At 38.8% G+C, this 15201-nt stretch overlaps 1 protein-coding gene across 4 annotated transcripts in view; it reads left to right on the top strand.

The window, feature by feature from the left end:
- Positions 1–1413: 1413 nt before the first annotated feature.
- Positions 1414–15201, top strand: part of EFR3A (EFR3 homolog A) — a 71622-nt gene continuing 57834 nt past the window's right edge. For 3 of the 4 annotated variants that reach the window (XM_071738402.1, XM_071738400.1, XM_071738401.1), the window contains exon 1: positions 6636–6700. In XM_071738402.1, the coding sequence (XP_071594503.1) occupies positions 6691–6700 (10 nt within the window). In that variant the 5' untranslated portion in view covers positions 6636–6690. Of the gene's footprint in view, positions 1477–6635; positions 6701–15201 lie in introns of those variants that run through there. The other variant, XM_071738403.1, reaches the window with a different exon arrangement.

Genomic DNA, 15201 nt, shown 5'->3' on the forward strand with positions numbered 1-15201 from the left:
CAAATCCATAAGCTGCATTTCAGAAATCATATAATCAAATAAAGACTTTAGTTTATACTTTTAACTCCCCTACTTGCACCCACATGTGATAGTCTCAATAATTTTCCTAAATTAATATGTTTCGGACACTGCTGAAAACTATGAGGCATGGAGACATCTCACCTTCCTAGTTTTGCATTTCTAGGGATTATTTTCAAGAAAAACAAGTCAGAAACACTGTTGCTACCATTGGTGAAAGGAAGGGAAATAAATTAAAAAAAAAAAAAATTAGAAAATTAAATGTTAGTTTTTCACCAGATGTAACAAGCAGGACTGACATCAATGAAATACATAAACTCAAATGTGGAAAATATGTTTGACTCTTTCACCTAACATGACAGTTGGATGGGCACATCTTCCTTCAGAAGACACTATCTATAGCAGGAAACACACTTTTCACTATTCCATTGCCTGACTAGAAAATCAGGCATCACAAACACCAGATTTTAAAGCTAGTGCTATTATTTCAAGGAGAATGGATCCCGAGGTTATGCTGCCTTGGATCAGTATCATGTGAATTCCACAAACCATGGAAGTGACCACGTGAGTTCCTCTACTGTAGGGCCTGTTGTGGTAGGGGAAGGGGTAATGGTTTTAAAGTAACAGGGAAGACTTTTACTAGAGAAAGGACATTTTTTGTTTACAGTGTGGGTGGTGAAACACTGGCACAGGCTGCTCAGAGAGGAGGTGGATGTCCCATCTCCTGAAACATTCAAGATCAGGCTGTGCAAGGCTCTGCGTAACCCGATGTAGTTGAAGATCCACCTCAGGGCGGGTGGATTAGATGACCTTTAGAAGTCCCTCCCAATCCCAATATGATGCTATGACCATGTGTCAACACGCTGTTTTGGAGCCAAACTTGTTCTTCACATTATTTAAAGAAACTCCCTTTGCTGCTCGGGCACCTTCACAGCGAGCACTTTCCCTCACACACCTCACCCGCCACCCCTCACAGGAACACGAAGGTGCCAGCGGCAGCACAGCACCTTCACACAGCGCACCAGCAACGGGGCTTCTGCTCAGCCGGGCAAACAGAACCGGCACCAGAGCCTCCAAAGCTCACACCGGTGCCGCCACAGATCCCCCGGAACCGCCACGAGGAGGCGGGCCGGGTTGGCCTCGCCTCAGGCGCCGGCGGGCCTGCGTAGCAAAGGCGGCTGGGAGCTGTGTCCTCCCGCGGTGCCCTTCTCTGTCCGGGTCCGTGATCCGCCCTGCATCGGCGGCCGCTTGTCCCAGAGCCGTCGAGCTGTGTCAGGGCTGTGCAGACTTCGCCGTGAGCCCTTGTTACTCGGTGTGTGGGGAGATGGGCCGAGAAAATCCCCTGCGGGGCTCCCCACGGAACTACAGCTCCCGGCGTGCATTGCGCCCCGAGCAAGTTACTGCGAGGGGTGGGGGCAAAGATGGCGGCCGCTAGACCGGGTCGGAGAGGTGGCTGAGGTGAGTCTGGGGCAGCCAGGAAGCGGTCCCTTTCCTTGTCTTCACCTTCACAGCCGTCTCCTTTTCCAGTTCTTTCCCACCATTCCCCATTTTCCACGTTTGGGAGCGAGGAGCCCGCGTCAGATGGGCGGGCGCTCAGGACAGGCTTCGGGGGGGGCGGGCAGCGGGAGTCTGGGGCTGAGCTGCAGCACCGGGACCCTCGGGGCGGCTGGCGGAGGCAGTGGGGAGAAGGAGCCGCAGACCCTCGCCACAGCCCGCAGCATGGGGTCCCTGCAGGCTGCCAGCACGGCAGCCGCTTCCCGTGCCCCGGTGGGCGCTGCTGAGCGCCGTTCCCGGCGGGCCGAACACTGCAGAACTGTCCCGGGAGGCGGCTGATAGCGAGCGGGGCTCCTTTGCCTCTCAGGACCCTGCCACCGCCGGGTGGGACCCTGCCCCGCGGGGTGGGATCCTGATACAGCCGGGTGGGTCCCTGCCACCTCCAGGTGGGACCCCTGCCATCGCGGGGTGGGACCCTGATAGAGCCGGGTGGGACCCTGCCCCGCGGGGTGGGACCCTGGTACAGCCGGGTGGGATCCCTGCCACCTCCGTGTGGGACCACCGCGGAGTGGGACCCTAATACAGCCGGGTGGGACCCCTGCCACCATGGAGCGGTGCCTGCACGACGCTCCTCCGGAGGCAGAGGCGTTCCGTCGAGCCGTCCGAAGTCAAACCCGAATGATCAGGAGTCAGTCCTGTCTGGCGAGGTCAGGAACCTCCTGCGGCATCAGTAAAGAAAGCAGTGAAGCAGTGGAGGACCAGTGGCTTTGGGACTTCCCTGAGCTGGTTTTCTTCCAGTGGACCATAAGACAGTGAGGAATTGCCAAGCATTAACAGAACACAATACAAATTTTCAGAAGGACTACATTGTGAGCTTCATCTTTTATTTTAAAGTTAATTGTGCAGCATGTAGCCATGCTTTAGATAACTGAGGTGTTAATTTAGATAACTAAGGAGCTCTAATTATAGTTCAAGTTGTCTTTTATTAACCTGAATTCATGTATGGAAGTTATTCCATAGTACTTTGAGTTTAGATACTAGGAAAAAAAGATCCTGGTGTGGATTAAGAGATCTCTGTGATCTAGTGGAGAACTAGTGGAAAAGTCTGTAGCTTAGAAACAGACCTGTATCCATATCTAGTTCCCTAGCCCAGCTGTTGTACTTTGTAAAACTTCATCAAAAGGTTGCTGTACAAATTGAGTAGGTTGGCTAAAACCAAGGTAAAAGGTAATCTTATAATCCTGCTGCCTTTGTGGTAAAATTTCACATAGTGAAATGAATTCATTAATTTCATTTGTGGTTTGGGGTTGAAATCTTGATTGTAGTGCCCTGATGTGTGTAAGATTTACTTAAGCCTTTTAATAACATTTTTAAAATTTTTATAAAAAATGCTGCTAGAATGCGGAAAAAGTCTAAAAAAAAAAGGGATTTAGAATAATGTTTGTAATTAAATAGCTGGTTTAAGATTAAATATTTAAGTTTACAATCCTGTTATGAACATGCTTGCAACTGATGATGAGCTGTAATTTCTCCCTACTTCTAATCCAAACTTGTGCAAGAGAAAAGAATAAACATTTTTTAATATATGCAAGTGGAAGGACACTTTAGAATATTAATCAGACGTGGCAATTTATCTTCAAGTATAATGAAAGGATATTACACTTCTAATTATGGTATTTAAATTGTAAAATGTGCATTTTAGAGACACATTTGTTTGGTATCAGTGGCTTCAGTCTGCACATTTGGTAATGAAATCTTTGAAGATGTTTTGGTTTTTTTATGTTAGTAGGGTTTGTTATTGGTTTTTTTTTTTTTCCCCAAGTAAAAGCAAATAATGTTTTCCATAGTTGCAACAGAGCAAAACCTCTTTATCTGATGGATTTTTAACCACCACTGATAATATATAAACCTAGGCATAGGAATGGTGATTTTATTTTTGTCAGTGAAATGGATATTGGGTTAAACTTGGTTTTGAGATGGTGGGAAGTGTTGCTAAGGAACACTTATTTAATTGCAGGGTTCTTCTTGTCCTAAAACCATATGCCCAAGACTGAATTCTCTAGGATGTGGCAGGATAAATACTCTTTTAGATGGGCCCCTTTAGCTGAACACTCTTGGGTGAGAGAACAGGGCAGCCTCATTGATACATCCAGGCTCATGTGTGTCTTCTCTTCCTGAGAAACTAATTCCAGATAAAGTCAGGTACTTTTGCAGAATTACACTGTGCTTGGTAAATCTATCTTATATTACTTTTTTTTTTTTTTTGATTCTTGGAATTGTAGTTGGAGCCTGTCTATATTTAGGAATGAGCATGTGACTTGTTAATCTTGCATTGGCCATTTGCCTACCTTGAAATCTAAAGGCACTGATTAATTTTTCAACTAGGAAATATAAGTGGGGAACCAAGTGTTGTAAAAACTAATGTGCAGTGGTTTTTTAATTTTTCAGTTCATTTCTGTCTAGGGTTGCCTGACTGTCATAGATGCTTAAATGCATATTTGGCTTGATTTGGACAAATGGCTAGGTGCCCAGCTGGCAGTTTCATTTTGAATACTCAAAATCAAGTAAATAATTTTTAGTGTTGAATAATAGAAAAACACCATCGTGGACTTTGAGAATACAAAAATTTAGGTATGCTAATTTCTATTTCTTTTCCTGTAGCACAAGGATATATACATTTTTCCATTTTAGATCTTTTTCAGAGCTATGTTGTTTTAAAGCAGACAGGAAAAAGATGTCTGTTCCATTTATGGATTTCTGTGCTATTTATGTAATCATGTGATAATATGAAATACTTTCTGCTTATAAACTTTCCTTTAATTCCATATACCAGGTTATTTAAAGTAATGACAAAAAATCACATGTAAACATATGGCTTCAGGAAGCAGGTAATAGGAACCAATAAGCAGAACGAAGTGTATTTTGGTTTCTATGTTAAGGGTGCTTCAACTTGATAGAAAAATAAATAAAACTTGGATTTCCTTATCCGAGCCAAATTGTGTAGAATCTCCTTGAAACTAGATGTTTTTTCTTTATTATTTTTTTAAGAAAAATGACTCTTATTTGACAAAAGAAAAATAAAATGCTGATCTGCCTTTTGTGGTGCATTCAGTAGGATTCAGCTTGTATTATAATTCTTAGGAAGACAAAATAACTTTCAGTCCTCTGCAAAAAGCCAGACATGACTCTTATTTACCTCTTTAAAGTCCAACAGTTGGTTGCTTTGGTGCAGGAGACATTGTATAGCTACATAACATCCTTAACTGGCTTCTGGTCAGCTGTCAAATATCACAAAATGACATGGTATATGTTAAACAGTGTTAAACTATTTAGGAAAACTAAATTATATCTCATAGTTTGCCATTTCTCTTTTTCTTACTGTAGCCAAGTTCTACTCCAGCAGATTCTAGATTTTTTTTTTCCGTCTCTTGAGATGTAAAATTTAATTCCATGACAAACAGCAGAGCAGATCCATGGTAGGAAGCTTCTTATTTTATTTTAATTCTGTTCTACTTCAAAAGATATCATCATCTGTGAACTAAACTTTGCTCTGGGCCTAATGAGCCTGGGGTTGAAGGGTTTATGGAGAGGAAATTGTGTGTGGTCTGTTCTGCATGTAGAAGCCAGGCCACTTCCATAATCAATTTGTGGTCCTGTAACAGATCATAAAGGGATGAGAAAATTTAAAAACAAAATAAAAAACCTTCAATTTGAGCCTGGTTTAGGTGCTCATACAACTTTTTCTGCATTAATATATTCTAAAGTAGGTTGACTTTGCTAGCAGCAGCAGTGAAAACGTCCTAGCAAAATGTATTAAATTCCTGATTACCAGTGATGGTCAATAAAATGCTGAGTCGCTGGCACTTGGCTCCCTTGAACCTCTCATCAGGTTCTTTGTATCTTCTTGCTCTAATATGTCAGTAAATCTCAGCAAAATTCTTAACCCCACTGTAAATTAGAGATTTTACTTTTCCACATGTCTGTTGAACATCACAACCCACAGCACGTTTCCTTTGGTAAAATTACACTGCTTCTAACATTGTCCTGGGAGAGGGATGTACAACCTTCTAAAAAGGATAGGATATTTTAAATAAATTACTTTGAAGCACTATTTTTAATCACAGTTGCTATCAGCAAATCACAACCTCTGATTAAAATATGTATACGATGAGAATAAAGTTTATTTTTAGCATCTCTGAACACTCCTTCGGTGTGTGCTCATTAAGACATATTTTGTGACCAAATATTTATTCTCACATTACCAGTGTCTGAGATTATAGTTTTTTGGTGTTCATGTATCAACAGCTGTTAGCTGGATTTTTAAAAAATCTGAACATTAGTTTTGTTTTTTTTTCCTTGGCTTTGAAAATAGCAATACTTGATCTCTTTAATTGACTTTTTTTTTTTTTTTTTTTTTTTTTTTTCTGGAATGGCACATTTGCAGCAAGGTTGTGTTTGGCAGTTAATAAAACCCAAATGTGTTACTTTAATTTAGAAGATTCTTCAAATGATATGTATTTTAATACTAATTAATTGAATAGGCTATTTTTATCCCCAAAATAGATTTTGTAACTTCATGGAGTTAATTGTATGAAAATATCTAATTGCATTAAAAATCCTTTGAGCAGCTACTGTTTGTAGTACTTGGCTCTCTGATCTAAAAGTCTGTATATTTTGATACTCAGAGAAGAATGTCCTGTAAAATGCCACTTACAGATTTTTCAGCATCACTTTTGTTGCATTGGTTTGGTTTTCGTATGGAACCTGAAACCTTTCCAAAGGAATTTTAAGAGAAAAATGCTGTGATTTACATTTGAAGTGCAAGTGTCCTGTAAGGCTACACGTCATCTAACCTCCTAAACAGTGTCAGTTCCAAAGGTCATCCCAATAAATACAGAGAAGAATATTTACTCAGGCATCAGATGGAAGAACAGAATGACTAAATTTCAAGAAGTGTCAAAACTTACACGTAGTCTGGTCAGCTGAAGTGATACCTGGGTTTCTGTGGTAACAGCTTCTTTGATATTGGAGCTGAAGCATGTGTCTTTGCCTGGTTCTGCATACATTTCTGTGTACATTTGAATTTAAATTGTCTAAAACAATTGTCTTGACTTAATTTTTTGTTTTCTTTATAGCTTATTATATTTTGCAAAATTGAAGACAGATTCCTGATAAACAATGCCTGGCAGTAAGTATTGCTACCTTGCCTACATTAAGACAGGATTTAGTGGTATTGTGTTATTTTCTCTGGGGATTAAATATTTTACCAAAATTAAACTGGAAAAGAAGCCAAATTATGATGATTGTTGTGTTTCTAACATGCTTAAGATCTCAGTATTATCCAGCTTCTGCCTTTGTAAATCTTTGTATATTCTTTAGAGGAACCTCATATGGGCTCTGCATTTTCCTTTTCTATAAGAAGTTATTGCTTAATGTTGGTGAATTCTGTGATTTCAAGTATGATCTGAAATAGTTGTACTCAGAAGATGAAAAGATTCTGATATAGCTATAATCACGTCTTTGAAAAATAATAAGTATTGCCTATGGAAGACAGAATTGCTATTTACAATATAAAGTGATAAGACAAAATTTTAGCATCTTATGTGACATGAGATTTTTGAGGCAGATCTTTCTAAGAATCAAATTATTATTTACCCTGAAGAATAGCAAATTTCTTTAACACAAAGGCTCAAATTACGAAATGTGTTATAATAATATTAAACTAATTTTTTAATTGATTTTTCAATTTTCTATTTAGAAAAATCCTGCCTAGTGAAATTCTGTTTTTGAATAAAGCAGACGTGATAAAGTTACAGTACAAGTCATACTGAATGCTTATTAGTGATGGGTTTGTAATGAATTTCACAAATGTTGGAGCCTTTGTTGTAAGCTGTGATGAGTACTTAAAAATGTCTTACACTAATTCTAGGTTTTGTTACATGCTCACACTTACACAAATGGCTATTCTGGAACTGTGAAAATACTTGGATATGTTGGCTGTGTTGATTGAACAACTCATGTACAATACCTTACTGGGAGTATTTAGATGTTTTCTGCCTTTGAGGTAAATAGCTGAAATTATTCCTCTACATTAACATGAGGTTTTTTAACAAAATAGTGGCAAATATATGTGGTAAATCTTTATAAAAGAAGCAGCTGGCATAAATTATTCCAGTTGTTCTGAGGTTCAGCCTCTGTAATGCAACAAGCTGCTGCTGTTTTCATTGCAATAATTAGTACTGGTAAGGCCTTATCATGAATCTTGCTTTTACTGTGAAGGAGAGTTGTGTTTTTTTTAAATGAAAAATTAAATTTTTTTCGAAAACAAATATACTTATGCCAAGGGTCGTTATTAACAGTATTTGCTGTAATGCATGTGTAGTTTACATTACTACAGTCATGAGGAACCAAGACCAAACCAACTGGTTGCAAGGCTTACCTGTAGTGAAACACTTGGAACTACAGACCCATTTAAGCTGATTTAGTGGGAGGTGTCCCTGCCCATGGTAGGGGGGTTATATCAAGATGATCTTAAGGTCCCTTCCAACCCAAACCATTCTATGAATCTATGATTTATTTCTCTTCTGTTGTGTATTAGTTGATTTTTTTAAGTGAAAGGAAGATAACCTAACAGATGCAGGTGTATTTAAGTTCTTACAAAGTAACAGTGCTATCAATGTTTTTCTTACAAAAAATCTGGTGATAAAGAGGTGTGATTAGATACTAATGCAAGCAAGCATCAATTTGTGGCTAGTTGTACTTTGTAATTTATAGAGTACATAGAGTGTACATAGTGTACATAGAGACAGACTTAGACTTCTGCTTTGTAGCGTGTGGAAGGGAAAGATGCCTGCCAGTTTAGGATTCTATAGAGATTCCACAGGATTCTTTTCTGGTTATATTGATGAAATATGTTGCTAGAATTGGTGTTAAGATTTCAAAGTATTTGCCCTTGAAATCAAGGAGACTTCCTGGGGACCTTAACTGTTCCTAGAGACTCTATAGAAGCCAGTCTTGAAGTTTTTGTACATAAACCATATGCAGGACAATCTACTTTTAATCTCCCTTAATGCTTTAACCATCCAAAAAAATAAGCATTGGGTCAGAACTGGAATGTTGCATTGGGAGAGAGAAATAAACAGACAGTTAACCAAAGGTGATGCTCTTCTCATTTAACCTCGTCTCAGCCATCTCTGCTGGTCTCTGCAGTAGTTGATCCTGGTTGGATTACTGCATTTCTGGGCACAGAGTGGCTGAGAGCAGCCAGGCAGAAAGGGACCTGGGAGTCTGGATTGACAGGGAGCTGAACATGAGCCAACAGTGTGCCCAGGTAGCCAAGAAGGCCAATGGCATCCTGGCCTGTATCAGGAACAGTGTGACCAGCGGGTCCAGGGAAGGGATTCTGCCCCTGTGCTCAGCCCTGGTGAGGCCACAGCTTGAGTCCTGTGTCCAGTTCTGGGCCCCTCAGTTCAGGAAGGAGATTGAGGTGCTGGAGCAGGTCCAGAGAAGAGGAAGGAGGCTGTGAAGGGATCCAGCACAAGTCCTGTGAGGAAGGGCTGAGGGAGCTGGGGTTTAAGAACATGGGGATATAGTGCTGCATTGAGTCCTTAATGAAACAGTGTTAAAGCTTTAGTCTCAATATGGTAATAGCTCATAAACAGAAAATTTTAAATCTGCACATTTAAGATGTAAGTGCTTGTTTTTGAATAACTGTGGCATAGCAATCATATTGACATCTGGTCTGTGGTGCAGGTGTACTGCTTGATAGGTGCTGCAGCAACCCTATCAAAGCATTGCTTTTCATTACATTCTTCGTAGCTGTAACTTTATGTATAGCTCCTCTTGTGCAAATAACATGGGCATTGATGCAAGTTACAAGCACAGTGCCTTCATCTTAAGTTGAAGTGCAAGTTCTGAAATGTTGAAAAAGCAGATATGTTTTCTTAGTGTTATAATACAATAGGATTAGATTGCTAGGAGCCAGAGCTATTACAGTAACTGATTTAGCTGTACCTAATCACAAGGAAACCATGGATGAAAAGATGAAGTAGTATTTTTATTTAAAAGTAAAACTAAAGAACTTGTAACCAGGTAACTTTTTCAGTAGAGTCATTACATGTTTTTCATTTGTCACAAGTTTGCTCTTAGTTTTTCTCTTCAATAATTTGTACATATAATTTCATTTAGAATATTTCTGAGTCTGTTTTGTCAGTTCTTTTGTTGCCTGTATTTTGATTGAAACATTACAAATGCTTAAGGAAAAAAAATAAGCATAGCTAAATCATGTATTAAAAGATTTTTTTAAGGCTGTTTTCTTTTTGGACCTTATTTTTCAGATATCCACACTTAATCAGATGTTTGAAATACAATTTGGCTGATAATGAGATTTTTTTCAGAAACAGCTGACCCATTTACTGGCTATGTTCCCTGACTTTAATTAAATATTTAACTTAAAGGCAAATATTATACTAAAATGAAATTTTTGGACTATTATGGACCTATGGACTTCCATATTCTTTAATGAATCTGCATGGATTTCTTTAAGACTTGTTACTTGTGAGCACATGCATGCAAGTGCACTATTTTTTTTATGCATGACAGCAATGAAAAATTTTTTTGGAGGAGGGTATTAAGTCTCTGTGGAAAGACTGGGATAAATTGCTTTTAAAAACATTTTGGCCTTTGCTGTACATGCTCTTTGGACTTTCCCATCATCAACCACTAGGATCCCCAGTGATTTAGAGAATCAGGTACAAGGTGAAGTGGTGAAAATGGAAGTTAGCTGTGTGTGTGACTTGGCTTTCAACTTCATTGGTTTCATTTCTGGAAAGTTAACATAATTCAAGATTAAATCCCACAGGAATTAGGAATGAGTTGGAAGTTGGGGTAGGTAGATGAATGACACTTGTCCTCATTTACTAACTTGTAGATTTCAGGTAATCATCATGTCCCAAAGTGAACATCTACAGCTTTTGTTGTTCTGAAGGTGCTTAGCTGAACATCCAAAGTTCTGTTTGATTCCATTTTGTAGAGTTAATTTCTCTGAAGTGAATTCTGTTTGTAGCTGATATGGCCAAGGATGTGTCCCATGACACAAAGAATACAAGCCTTCTGGTACCCATCGGGAGGACAGGGTGAAATTTTCTAACAAAAGGGACAAGTCACAATTCTTTACATTTCAAAACTTAAAACAATTATAGATTCTTTGCCTTCGACAGGTATATTTAAGAATCTTTGGACAAGCTAGTCACTGGTATACTGGGAAACTTGTTAATTTGCCAAAGTATAAAAAGCAAATTGATTAAATCTATTTATGCAGTGCTTGCTGTTTCCTTGAACATTTGTTTAAATCAGTAAATGTGTATGTGTAGAGTGAATACTGCAGTAGCCAATTGCATCATTTAAGTCACAACAGTAAGGTTTCATTGTAGGTAAAGAACTATCTAGCACTGATAATTTCCAGGTGCAAATAACTGAGCTCATGAAGTGAATGCTACTGAAGTACTGGTCTTTTGTATTTAAGAATTTTGTCTTCTTGCAAATATTGTTTTTCTCAATTAGAAACATGGCAGTAAGAATTAATCTTTTGTAAAAATGGGCAATATCCCAAACAATTTTGTAATAAAAGGTAAACACTTGATTTCAAAATAACCGTTTTTTTTTTTTTAGTTCTTTCTAAATTCAGTGGCTAATAAAAACCAGATTTGTACTATGTAATCTGAGTAGAATTTGAGACCCCAAGATTTAAAAAATAGTTTGTGCCTGTATAACTCAGCCTTCCTTTTCATTGCCAACTTGAGATGTGTTAAAGGTTTCGGTCTTTTTTATTTTTTTTTAAGAAGAGCACAGTTGTTTTTCTGAATTTGACAATTTACAGTATCTTGCTGATTAAGGTCTGTACTTTGGCATGAAATGAGTATCCAGTGTCTTTAATTGTGTCTTGAGAAAGATTACTCATTCTTCATTGTAAGACTGAGTAAGAAGTTTCAACCTCACACTTAGCTATAACGTTATACTAAAGCTGTACTCCTTCCTTGTACTTCTGGAAAGCTGTTAAGATGTGAGGAAATACAGAATTACAGAGTGGTTTGGGTTGGAAGGGACCTTAAAGATCATAAAGTTCCAACACCCCTGCATGGGAAGGGACACCTTCCACTAGACTGGATTGCCCAAAGCCCCAGGCAACCTGATCCTGAACACTTTATGAGAGGGGACATCCACAATTCTGTCTGGGCAGCCTGTCCCAATCTCCCACCATGCTCACAGTAAAGAATTCCTTCCTAATTTCTGACCTAAATCTACCCTCTTTCAGTTTTAAACCATTGCCCTGTCATTGTATGACCATATATAAAGTCCCTCCCCAGCTTTCCCAAAAGTAGGCTCCCTTCAGGACCTCGAAGGCTGCTACAAGGTCTCCTCAGAGCTTTCTGTTCTCCATTCTGAACAACCCCAGCTTTCTCAGCCTGTCCTCACAGGAGGGGTGCTCCAGCTCTCTGGTCATCTTCATGGCCCTCCTCTGGACCGGTGCAAGAGCTCCATGTCCTCTCTGTGTTGGGGGCTCCAGAACTGGACACTACTCCAGGTGGAGTCTCATGAGGTGACATGAAGACATCTGCTGAAAGACAGAACTGTCTGGGTGGCGGTGTGTGTTCCAAGGGATTCTAATCCATCCATGTGCACTGCTTCCATAAGCCTGACTTCAAATGTACCATTAATTGGAACATGACCACATTTACAAAGGGAGCTTGTGTAATTTCTAGAGTCACTGCTACATGGTTTGCTTTGCTTAGGCCTCTGCTTAATAGACTTTCAACAAGTCCCAGTGCTTTGCCTACAGTTGTATCCAGACTCAGGCTCTTGTCCTGACTTCTGTTGATGGTCTTTTCTTTTCCTCTGCTCTCATCCTCAAAATACAGCATACAAGGGGTGCTTCCTTAGAGGCTTAATCCAGATGAATTCTTGTAGCAAAACAGAAGCCAACTATTTGGAAGGGAGAGATGGATCAAAAGATTTGTGTTATGTAGGAGGAGACTGTTGTGTTTTATTCCAAATTAAATAGTAGGTAAAGGATGTCCTACTGGTTCATTGTGTTACTGGATGAGGCCTTTAAGCACATTGAACATTTTGTCAACCTTTTCTTATAATCGGCTCCGTGATCTGTTGCTTGTCTGGATGGAGGATTAATGCCAGGTCGTGTGCTTTAGAGATTACACCAAACCCTATGAGCCTCCTTTTCCCTCCCCTTCCCCTTTAGCCCAGTCGTTCGCTTATGTCCCTATTTTTTATTGGCTTATGAAACAACTTGCTATGAAATCAGTATTTGTTTAGAAATAGGAGTATCATGATGAAAAACCTTTTTCTTTTTTTCTTCTCTGGGTTTGTCACCTAGATCTCTTTTCCTGACTGGGAAGCCCATAGAGAAAGCAGGAATGAAAGCTGGACTTTACCCCCTGTTTTTTAGATGTGAACAGGTTATCTGTCCCAGCTGTGATGGAGAGAGCTCTAGGAAATATATGTGTATGTCTTTCCAGGTGTCTTCTTAAGTCAGAGTGACAAAATTTCCTTTTTTTATTGCTCTGGTGGGAAGTAGATGACCTTGTTATTGGTAGCTTAATAGGACTATAAGTAAGGACAAGAACTAAGAAGAAAAATTTATAATAAGATGTAGAGCTTCTTTAGCAGAAACCAGATTAATTTTAGATATTCCTAATGCTGTATTAAAAATAGAGAGTGCTGGTCCTATCTCAGAGTAGGAAAGGAGGAGGCGGTGATGAAGAGAACAGAAATGAGCAAGTAAAACAAAGTTAGTCTGTGAAACAACAAAGGTGGGAGAAAGGGGAGACAGGATGGAAACACTGTAGGTGGTGAACTTGTGAAAAAGGATGCAACCGGAGAACCTGATGTAATGGAAAACTTCCTTTTAATGGATTAGAAGTCTTTAAGAGGCACATCCCAAAGATAATGTCTTCCCTGGGGAGCTGTTTTAATTGCTAATGGTTCTGTAAAGAATACTTCATTGCAGAAGCTGAATGGTAAGCCTTATTTGACAAGGTTGTTGTAGGTTTTTTCCTACTTCTTACTAGTAGCTTGTCATGCATTGTCATTTCTCATTTTCACAAAAAGCTTATATTACAATTACTTTGCATGCTTTTTAGTGTATCATGCTGTGCATCTCCATGTTGATTCAAGTGTATAAAACACCTTGAAAGTCACATCACACCAGAATTAACTTCATAATTACCTTCACAACTCTACTACAAGAATAAGTTCTTGGGAGATAGTTGTTTTGTTTTTTTTTTTTAAATTTGTTTCAATTTTTGTGAGCACCAATGTATTTTTAAAAATAAATGTAAAATTGCCAAACCTAGGCAGTGGGTGTCAGGACTTGACATTGAAAAGAATACTCTCAAGACAAATTTAATCTTCATGTTGGACATTTTATTTGCAGCATTTTGGTGGTGAGAGTCTAGAAGCCAGCTTTTTAGAAGTCAGATAGTACTAGGGGGTGGGAGGTGGAAGAGAGGAGAGGCTTATCTGGGGGATAGGACATGATGCTGTCTGAATGTTGAGTCCTCTGCTCTCTCTGGGAGTGTGTAACAGGGACATTGCAGTAGCTGATGAGAACATCCCTGCAGCAGCAGTTCCTTTTATAGCAGTCTACATAGTATTTTTAATTAACTTCCTTAATATGGCCACAATAATTTCCTTGTCCTACAATATTTGTTCTGTTTTTGATAGAGGAAGGGGAATGCCCTTGAAAAGAGTTCTAGTTCTGAATTAAATGCATCAGTTGATATTAACAGTTTAAAGCTTAACACATATAGTTAGTTTAGTTGTTGGAGTGTTATTTTTTGCACTTCCCTCTGGATATTTGAACCAAATTTTTTAGATTTCTCATCTCAGATATAGAAAAAGTAAAAGAAGGTTTAATGTATAAAAGTATTCAATTTTTACAGAGTTATATTCAGTTACATTGAGCAATCAAATGCAATTTTAATACCGGTCAGTTCCTTGATATTATGAAAACATTCATTCATTTGTAGATTCAAATGCCTGTGTTAATTATACTCTTTTGTGATAGAATAAGTGTTTTTTGTTTCGGTTTGGGTGTTCTGTTTGTTTTGTTTTGTTTTTTCTCTCTTTTTTAAATCTTGGGAGAAAATCTCGGGAGACAAAATGAGGATTTGGATGACCAGATCCAAGTTTGGGGCATAAAAAAAGTATTCAGTAAGTGAACATGAAATCATGGTTCATGTTAATTTTCTGTGAACAGATGACAACAATATTAGATAGCATGATAAAATTTCAAGAAAAAAAACCTACCATTAGGTAAATAATACAATCATTTTCTTTTCTGTTTTGCTAGGTTCTGATAAACAAAAATGATCTGGCAGCTTTAAACTTGATGGGCAGACCTGTGTATTTTGATGTTTAAAGCCAACTTGAATGTTTTGTTTTTCTCTTAACTTTTTATGACTAAGATTCCTCAGCGAGTGTTCACACAAACTCAGTTGCAATAAAACTTCCTTGTATTGTAATGTGAATTTTTCTAATTCATGCCTTAGGGCTTCTTTAGTAAACCATGGGTGACAGTTTCTTTGCAGCTCAGTGTTTTCTCTGCATTTATTTGCAGTAAATGCTACTTTATTAGCACTAGTCCCCTTAAGTTTAGAATTTTTATGGAGTTGT

The sequence above is a fragment of the Heliangelus exortis genome, chromosome 2, assembly GCF_036169615.1.
Source record: "Heliangelus exortis chromosome 2, bHelExo1.hap1, whole genome shotgun sequence".
Lineage (NCBI taxonomy): Eukaryota > Metazoa > Chordata > Aves > Apodiformes > Trochilidae > Heliangelus > Heliangelus exortis.